At 37.2% G+C, this 10,424-nt stretch overlaps 1 protein-coding gene across 1 annotated transcript; it reads left to right on the forward strand.

Moving 5' to 3' along the window:
* Positions 1–9,241: 9,241 nt before the first annotated feature.
* Positions 9,242–10,186, forward strand: LOC123825006 (olfactory receptor 5F1-like). Its single transcript, XM_045848419.1, has one exon. It carries the CDS (start codon positions 9,242–9,244, stop codon positions 10,184–10,186), a length of 945 nt encoding a protein of 314 aa, XP_045704375.1.
* The last annotated feature ends 238 nt before the right edge of the window (positions 10,187–10,424 follow it).

Below are 10,424 nucleotides of genomic sequence, written 5' to 3' on the forward strand. Positions count from 1 at the left end.
TCTTGAAGGATTCCTCTCACAATACTTCAAGCTGAGATCAGAATAATCTCCTAAAATAAGTTGAGACCACTGATTTCCAAGGAAATGTCATCTAACAAAGTTGTTGTTGGTGCCCATGAGCGGGTTTTTATTTGCTACTCTTTTGGAGTATGAATGTAAGTAAGATATGCTCTCTTTCTCCCTTACCAATGGCATTGTATAGTAGTTAAACACGCTGGATTTAGAACACGGAAAATTGAGTTTAATCCCAGATGCCACATCTAATGTTCTGTAAGTCATTGAACTTCTATATGCCTAAATTTCTCTGTTTTGTTTAACCAGCCTAATAATAAACCACAAGGTTGAAACAAGAATGATTCTAGATAACATAGCACTATCTACAGAGCTCATTGCATTATAGATGCATAAAAATGTATCCATTATTATCTATTATTAATATTAATGCCATTATGATTATTAATATGTTAACATCTTATTTTAAACTCATAAGTGCTCTGAGTTGACAATTATAGAAATGTTGTATATTGGTTTGTTATGATTTCAAATACACTTGTTTATAACTGAAGTAATTTTGACCTACTTGTTTATGGCTTAAGGAACACCATTTTGATCTCCAGTAAGGTCCTCACTTAACATTCAAGATAAGTTTTTGAAACTTTGAAAGCAAGATATAACAAAACCAGTTTTACCCTAGACTAATTGATATAAAACAAGGGTAAATTCCTCCAGCATCACATCAAAATTAAGATGAAATGCCACTGAATAAAATGGTGTTTTTAGAGGACCTGCTGACTTGTTTATGGTTTAAGTGTAGTTGTTCTGGTGGTAAGGTGAATTTGTTTACTTTGGGGAGGCCCTGTCAGGATGATATCATCAACACTTTTAAACTTTAAACCTTCAAATACCAAGAATTTGTAAGCCCTTACTGAGAGGGTTTAGTCTCCGGAAGCCTACTTTTTGCTGATCTAAATAGCTCTCCACATACCTTGGGACATTAGCTCCTATTGTCTGAAGCCTAGTTTGCTGCCAGTGGTAGAAACTGCATCAGCCTCTTGAAGGAGGTCATCTTGCCACCAACATCAGCCTCTGTTCTCATCATCCTCCAGCACCAAGGGACTTTCAATTAACCCTGGCAACTGGACATCAGCTCTTGTTTGGCTAAGCTGACCCTTCCAAGGGCCAACTCATAGAAAAGTACACCTCAACTAAATTTGGACTTCATATCTTTTATTTCCTCTGTGCCTGGAACAATAATGTAATGAATCTATCATTAGTTTGGGGTACATTATTTTCTTGTAGACCCATTAAGAGATGTTAACCTGTATGTTACTGGCTTGTGAAATTTCTTTATTACAAATTACAATTTCTGAAATGAACCTGTGTTAAATTAATTATTGGTAAAGACAACCTGTCTCTGAAAAGAGTTTGCCTCAGACAAAATATGGAGCAGACACAAAATAGATATTCTGTATGTTGCTATGTATATGCATCCATAGAAACTGAGGTCTGTCTTACTGATGAGGCTTAGTTTACTTAATGGGGCTTTCCCAGATTCCAAAATAGGCACAGTCACCTTCCCCCTCATAGCAACAAAGAACACGGTGAATCAGACAGTGAATTTTGGAAACTGGCATGGTTAAGGTAAGGTTAGAATGATGCCCTCACCATCTCCTACCCACTCTTCCAGCCCACAGAGAGTCAGTGAAGATATAAAATATTTAAAGCAACATTATCATTGTGATATTCACACAAGACATGTTGTTGATGTTTTAGAGAATCAGGCACTTACCTCAGCACCATCTAGAGTTTTGAATTATGGTATTTATTTTGTGCAAGACACTGACAACATTTTCCCCCAGTTTTTGCAAAGAGATCTTAGAAGGAATGGGTATTTATCATGTAGTCTGTGACAAGTGGGGCATTACCTCAAGGTAATTAGCAACCCCAGAGGACTTTGAATAAACAATTACTTTTGTTCCCGAGATGTGGCTTGATTGCTTTATTTTAAATGAGAAAGATGAAGAGGTAACATAATTGACTATAATGTGGCCATCACAAAATAACATATGTCTCCTTCAGTGGGAGAGCTTTGATTAAAAAAATAACAACAACAAAAACAACACATCCTTAAATTATGCTAGTCAAAACATTATTTATTTTGATGTCTCTCAGATATTTAAAGACACTTGAAAGCATTTAGCTGTATAAGAAAATTCTAAAGTAGAGGCTCAACACTATTAAGAATCCTAGGCACTCTAATTTTTATTTTTAAAAAAATTTAATTCATATTGTTGTAAATCTTCCTTAAATGCATGGTTCCTCTTCTTTATTTTATTTTATTTATTTTTTATTTTTTATTGTTGTTCAAGTACAGTTGTCTCCATTTTTCTTTGTTGCTCAGTTATCTGAGTGACTGAAATAAACCATGTCTTGAATGACAAGGTACAAAAGTAAGAGCTTATGAGCTCAGGCAGCCTTGGTTTGAATGTCACTTTTGCCATTTCATAACTGTGAGACATTGAGCTACTTTTTTTATTCCTACTTTTACTAACTAGTAAATTGTGAATAGTAATTGTCCACCTCACCAGATTCTTGTGAAGGTTGAGATAACACATGTAAATACTTAACCCTTGTTGAGCAGATTTTACTCATTTGATGACTTTTAGCTTTCTTGTTAAATTACAGCAATGTAATATACACATGCATCATTGCTCTTAATTATAAAACACTGAATGGTTATCAGGCCATTCAGTAGAATGGCCTACTACTTAAAAATAAAAGAAAAAACTGATAAAGGTAACCATGTGATTGGATTTGCAATCAAAACATTGCAATGAGGATCAGAAGCCAGACTCAAAAGGCTACAAACTGTTTGATTCCACACAAGATGATGACATTCTGGGAAGGGTAAAAGCATGACATAAATCACACTGATGTCATCTCAGTGGTTATCAGAGGCTGGTAGACGGAAGGGAGCTATCTGTTAGAGGATCATGGAATTTGTTAGGCTGGATGAAATATTCTGTTTTGATGGGGGTGATGGTTACAAGACAGTCAGTGTTTGTCAAAACTCACCAAAATACATACATAAAAACAGTGATAATTTACTGTAAAACACCAACGGCACAATAAACCTGACTAAAACACTGAGTATCCAGCTCATTGTGCAACCATTTTTTAAATTGAAATATTTCTTATTTATCATTCTTTCTGCTTCTTCCTGATAAAAACCTTTTTTCAAGATTTTTAATTATAATATCTTGTTCAGTAAATTCAATCTGTTTTTGGTGTTTATTTTATTTATGGTTTAATAATATTAATCTCTTCTTTCTTTAAAGCATTCTCCCCTTCCCCTCCTATGATAACTCACTATGCTGATTCTATTTCTACCTCTTTTAATTCACATTTCTGGTAGCTCAGTTATAAATTATTTTGAAGTCTTTTCATATTTTAAATTGTTAAGTTCCACACATTAATAAATAAACATGTATTTGATAGATGTCAATTGGGACAGTTTTTAAGGCTTGAAGTTGGGAACGATACAAATCAAGTTTTGGGTTCTTTTAAATATTTTTTGTTGTTGTGGTTAAGTAACAGTTATGTCACCTTTTTCCATGTTGCTCTCCCCTGCCCTGTCCCCAAACCACTCCCACAGTCAATCCCCTCCCCACTCTTCATCCCCATGAGTCCTCCATTCATCCTCCTTCACTCGCCCCTTCCCCTTCTGTCCCCAATTATCCCCCTCATCCCTCCACAACAGTCACTGTCAGTTTGTTCTTTTTTTTCTGTGTCTTTGGTTCTATTTTGCTCATTTGTTTGTTTTGTTGATTAGGTTCCTCCTATAGGTGAGATTTTATGGTATTTATATTTCACTGACTGGCTTATTTCATTTAGCATAATACTTTCCAGATCCACCCATACTATCAAGCAGAGTAGGAGTTTCTTCGTTCTTTCTGCTGTGTAGTATTCCATTGTGTAAATGTTGTGTAAATGTACCATAGTTTTTTGATCCACTCATTTACTGATGGGCCCTTAGGCTGCTGCCAGCCCATGGCTATTGTAAATAATGCTGCTATGAATATTAGGATGCATAGATTAATTTGAATTGGTGATTCAGGATTCTTCGGGGATAATGCCAGCAGTGGGATTGCTGGATCAAATGGCAATTCTGTTGGGGTCTGCCCTGCCTGGTCTCAGGAAGCTGTAACCCCCCGTGGCTAAGGCTGAGTGAGAGACCTCCAGACCAGAAGACACTAAGGAGATAAGCTTATCTCCCTGGCAGGAGCATTGCTTCTGCCCCTTGCCTGGCCCCCAATACTTGATCAGTTAGCCAATGACTGGTAAGATTCCTCAACGGGGAATCATCTAAAACAGGCATGATCACATGGAGACCCCAGGGAAGAGACTCAGGGGGCTGTGGAAACGAGGGGGTGATCGACATCGACACCTGCCCCCTCGGCTTTGACAAAGCCTGAGTCCTTGTTCTGGCTGTGAGACATCCAAATCTCCTAGCTGCCTTTGTCTCCTCTGCTTGACTCAAGCCTGTGACAGTAACAAGGGGTGGTGCAATCCACACTGGGGACTGCCGACTTCCCGACTTCCCAGGATGATCAGACCTGAAAAAGGAATATGTAAATTCCTGTGAAACCTGCTTGTTGAGGATGCTCTTAATTAGATTATGAAGTCCTAGGCAGGAAATGAATTTAGCTCCTCAAATTCTGTAGTTTTTTAGGTGATAAGACCCTAACTTAGTGGGAGCCCTTTTTAGTTCTTTGAACATTATCTGTCATTTGATCCTTACTGCTTGACAGTGATTGATGAACTTTACCTGTATTCCTGTGCAAATTGAAACCCAATAAAAACCTTGTGAAAGGAAGGATTGGGGCACTCTTCTTTGAGAGATTAGCCAGGCCACTCCAAGGCACCCTCCCCTTGAGAGGGCAGCCAGGCCGGCCCTTTTCCTCCACACAGGACTCGGTATAGTCCATGTGAATTTATCTCATATCTCATCTATAATACCACAGACACTGCAGGCCGGTGTCTGCATCAATTCCATTTTTAGTTTTCTGAGGAAATTCCATACAGTTTTCCACAGTGGCTATACCAGTGCACTAGGATTCCCTTTTCTCTACAACCTTGCCAGCACTTGTTGTTTGTTGATTGATTTATGATGGCCACTCTGACAGGATGAAGTGATATTTCATTGAGGTTTTAATGTGCATCTTTCTAATGGCTAATGATGTTGAGCATTCTTTCATGTGTCTATGGGCCCTCTGTATGTTTCCTGGGAGAAGTGTCTGTTCAGTTCCTTTGTCCATTTTTTTTTTAATTGGAATGATTGTCTTCCTGGTGTGGAGTCATGTGAGTTCTTTATATAATTTGAAGATCAAACCCTTGTCCAGTGTATCATTGGCAAATACATTTTCTCATACAATTGGTTCCCTTTCCAATTTGTTGATGTTTTCTTTAGTCATGCAGATTTTTAGTTTGATGAGGTCCCATTTGTTTATTCTTTCTTCTATGTCCTTACCATAGAGGATGTATTGATGAAAATATTACTACATGGAATATCTGAAATTTTCTTGCCTATGTTTTCCTCTAGGACTTTTATTGTTCAAGACTAATATTTAAGTATTTTATCCATCTTAAGTTTATTTTGGTTGATGTGTAAGCCAGTGGTCTAATATCATTTTTTTGCATGTAATTGTCCAAATCTCCCCACACTATTAATTGAAGAGGTTATCTTTACTCCATTTTATGTTCCTTCCCCCATTGTCAAATATTAATTGGCCATATTTGTGAAGGATTCCGGCCAGCAGTATCCATCTTGGCTGCAGATGTTCATCAACACACGAGAAAAACATACACAGAGACAACCAGGTCCTGTGGGGGAATAGGAACAGCAGGGCCACTCCTCACATGGGGAGCGCTTCATTCCCCCTCCGGAGAGGCTTTTTATTGGTTTCATTTAAATAAGAATTCAGGTAAAAGCTCATTACTCATTGCTAGGAAGTAAGAATCAAACAATAGATAACAAGGAAGTCTTAGGGCCTATTTTGAGTCAGGGTCAAAGAGCTGTAAAACTTTAAAGAACAAACTTAACTCTTCTTGGACCCTTATTATTCAACTGAGAGCATTCTAAACAAAGCAAGTTCACAGGATCTTACATATTCTTTCTTAGGCCTGATGACCCCGGGAACCCACCCTTTTCAGGACAGAGCTGCACCACCCTGTCATTGTTTCAGGCTTAGGTGGAGCAAGGGAACTAAGGCAACCAAGAGATAAGGAGATTTTCTCCCAGATGGTGAGGACTCAGGCTATATCACAGCCGAGGAGTGAGGGTCCATCACCCCCTTTTGCTGTAGCCCCCAAAGTCCTTTCTTGGGGGCCTCCCATGTGATTGTGCCTGTCTTAGGTCATTCCCCCCCTTGGGGAATCTTACCCATCATTGGCTAACCGACCAAGCTTTGGGGTTCATTTATGAATAAAGCAGCAGAAGCAGAGCTCCTGCCAGGGAGATAAGATTTTGTCTCCTTGCTGGCTTATGGTCCAAAGGCCACTCCCTCAGCCTTAGCCTGGTCGGGGGTTACAGCTTCTGATACCAGGCAGGGCAGTTCCCAACACATATTGACATGGGTTTATTTCTGGGCTCTGTATTCTGTTCCATTGATCTATGTGTCTGTTCTTATGCCAGTACCAGACTATTTTGATTACAGTGGCCTTATAATATAGTTGGATATCAGGTATTGTGATCCCTTCTACTTTGTTCTTTCTCAAAATTGTTGAGTCTATTGAGGTTATTTATAGTCCCACATAAATTTTTGAAATATTTTTTCTCTATCTGTGAAATATGTCATTGGTATTTTTATAAGGATCGTGTTGAATCTATAAATTTCTTTGGGTAATATGGACATTTTGACAATGTTAATTCTTCCAAAATCATGAACATTGTATATGTGTCCATTTAATTGTGTCTTCCTTAATTTCTTTCTTCAGTGTTCTTTAGTTTTCTGCAAATCAAGTTTTTAAACAGCATACAACATGATGTTACAGATTTTTCTTTAGATGCAGAGATAAACTAACTGCATTGAAGTTTGACAGATTGAATTTGCCAGAAGATACACATATAAATATATATAAAACATAAGCAAGTAAAATAAACTGTTATAGGAAACTGCACTGGGAAAGAAAGTACCTAGGTATCCATTCTTTTGTATAAAATTAAGTTTAGGTTAGCTCTCCCACTTTCTAACACCTTGCTCATTGGAAAATCCTAAAGTATCTTTAAGTCTTGCTTTCCACATCTACAAAATATGTAAAACAATATTACTAATCTCAAAGATTGTTGTAGAGGTTAATTGCAAATTCAAATGGAAAATTGGGAAATAGTATTTCATAACTACATTATGAGTTCTCTGGGCAAATAAATTCTCTGTGCATCTGAATGCTTGGGCTTTATTTTATTTTGTTTTACTTTATGGTGTGAAATCTAAAAAATCTGTAATTTCCCTATCTTGTAGGATAAGAATTATAGGTAATACCATATTCTGCTGTCTATATAGAACTTTCATGTATAACACTCACTGATATTTGTAGCCTAAAATTTCATGAAAAAGTCTTTCATTTTAATTTTTAATTCAATTATTTATTTATGTATATTTAGATACTTGTTTTGTTGCTGTAAAGGAATTGTAGCATTTATTTTTGAATGTACAGATATCATTATTACTTTCTAGAGTTACAGTTTTAATGCGTAAGCATAAGTAAAAGATTTAAAAACATTTATATAGACACAGAATTAATACTACCCATGTATAATGTGCATCCTTATTTTTCCCTAAAACAATTGTGCAAAAACTATGCATTATACATGGTGAAATATGGGTAATTGCAAAAAGCCCTTAATTTTAAAATCATAAAAAAGAAATTTGGTTTTTATTCAATGTCCTATTTGCTCATGGAATAGTTTTGCCTCAAATGTTGTACAATTGATATTAGTTTTCTCCTCTCATTAATTTCACTCCAGAAGGGAGTTGGATAAGAGGCAAAAGTTCCAAGAAAATGGAGGGGACACATATAGACACACATACATACCACATACACTGAAAAGAAGAATAAATTAGTAGTGAGCTTTGCTCACCTGGAATAAGCTAAAATACAAAAAGAGAGGCAATGTAATGGGCAATTGAATTATTTCCTCCTTTGGCAAAGACTTTAGGTAAAACAGTCATCAGGAACCACTTCATAAAGCAATGTTCCACTCCATGAGTAGTCAAGGGTTTCTACTTTATTTTCTCTTGAGACAAAGTTTCTGCCCCTGGAGGTCTGACTCCACAATGAAACACTATAATATAGTCCCTGTGGTTACTCAATTTTCTTTTAGGAAAACAAAATAAAAGTGGAGCAATGTGTATTTACTCAGAAGGTGTCTCAAATTTTTACAAATGGATAATTCAAATTTTCACTGCATTTCCTGTCATTTAAAAAATTTTTTTCTTTTTAAAATCTTTTAGCTACAACTGAGAACTGCTGATAAATGAAGAAAACAATAGACTGCACAGGTAAGACACTGGGGAGAGAGCTGCAAGGAGTTGGTGCTGTCATTCATCAAAGAGGACAGGTATTGTCAGCCACAAGGCAGTATTTTGATAGTGTACATTGTAACTAGAGCAATAGTTTGATGACACATCACAAAGTCATTCTTCAGGATATGATAGGTGTACAAATATTGGTTATTAGAAATGGTCACAATTTTTACTGTATGGGCATAAGAATTCTATTTTCAGAAGGCAATGAATGAACTTGGGAGTTGAAGAACAGAGTGGTCTTGAGGAGAAAAATGTATTTGACTTAAAACTACATACTGTTTGGAAAATTGGTGATACTTAAAAATGGATGTTTTTATCTTTCACACTTGGATGTAGGCTGGAAGCAAAAAAAAAAAAAAGAACAATATGTGCTGGTTGCTACAGAAACTGAGGTGCCCTGTGTGCATTTGACCAGGAATGTGAGAGGCTTAAAACCAGGTTCATTACACACAATTGCTGAATGAATTCAAATTCTTGTCCATTTGTCCACTAATTTTCCCCTCCCTTCAGTAACTTTATTTATTATGCTATATTATCCTAGGTTTCTATTTCCATGTGTAAATGCCTCTGTTAAGATTTCTATTTTTCCTATTAACTTTTGTAAAAGGAAACATTTAACCTAACATAAGTATAAAGAATTATATTTGTAATACATGACGAGAACAAATTATACTTTGGTGACTGAGTTCATCCTGCTGGGATTGGCAGACACACTGGAGCTACAACTTATCCTCTTCTTGCTCTTTTTTGTGATTTACACACTGACAGTTTGGGGGAATGTTGGGATGATCCTCTTAATCAGGAGTGATTCCCGACTTCACACACCCATGTATTTCTTCCTGGCTAACCTGTCCTTTGTGGACGTGTGCTATTCCTCCACCATCACCCCAAAGATGCTGGTGGATTTATTGTCAGAGAAGAAAACCATCTCCTTTGCTGGCTGCTTTCTGCAGATGTACTTCTTCATTGCCTTGGCCACAACTGAATGTCTCCTCTTTGGGCTGATGGCCTATGACCGTTATGTGGCCATATGCAACCCTCTGCTTTACCCAGTGGTCATGTCCAGGACAGTCTGCCTGAAAATGGCAGCAGGGGCTTTCACAGCGGGACTGTTGAACTCCATGGTGAACACGAGCTATATGAGCAGGCTGCCATTCTGTGGTTCCAATGTCATCCACCACTTCTTCTGTGACAGCCCTCCGGTCTTTAAGCTCTCATGTTCTGACACACACCTGAATGAAAGCATCGTTTCCACTTTTGCTGGAGTGAATATGGTCGGAACTCTGCTGGTGATCCTTGCATCCTACTCCTACATTCTCTTCTCCATCTTTCGTATGCATTCCGAGGAGGGACGACACAAAGCTTTCTCAACCTGTGCCTCTCACCTGGCAGCTGTAATTCTGTTCTACTCCACTGCCATCTACACTTATCTGAGACCTACTTCCAGCTACTCCCTGGGTCAGGACAAAGTGGCTTCTGTCTTCTACACAGTGGTGATCCCCATGTTAAATCCTCTGATCTACAGCCTCAGGAATAAGGATGTAAAGAAAGCTTTATGGGATGTAATGACAAGGAAAAGGATCCCTTCATTCCAGTGATTGTTTGGTAAATTTCCTATACCTTTCAGACTGTTTAATGAGTTTCATAGGTTGATTCAAAGCTATAGAACTTTACTAAAGTATTTTTAAGTAATTGTACTGTATAATAGTGAGATATATATATGTGAGATAATAGTGGGATATATATATATACATATAAACACATATATATACACATATACACACACATACACACATATACATACATATATAAACACACATATATACACATATACAT

Source organism: Phyllostomus hastatus, unplaced genomic scaffold (assembly GCF_019186645.2).
Source record: "Phyllostomus hastatus isolate PE091 unplaced genomic scaffold, TTU_PhHast_1.1 phas_contig_1223, whole genome shotgun sequence".
NCBI lineage: Eukaryota > Metazoa > Chordata > Mammalia > Chiroptera > Phyllostomidae > Phyllostomus > Phyllostomus hastatus.

Coding starts and splice junctions, on each gene's coding strand:
- LOC123825006 (XM_045848419.1), top strand. CDS start 9,242: ATGACGAGAACAAATTATACTTTGGTGACTGAGTTCATCCTGCTGGGA.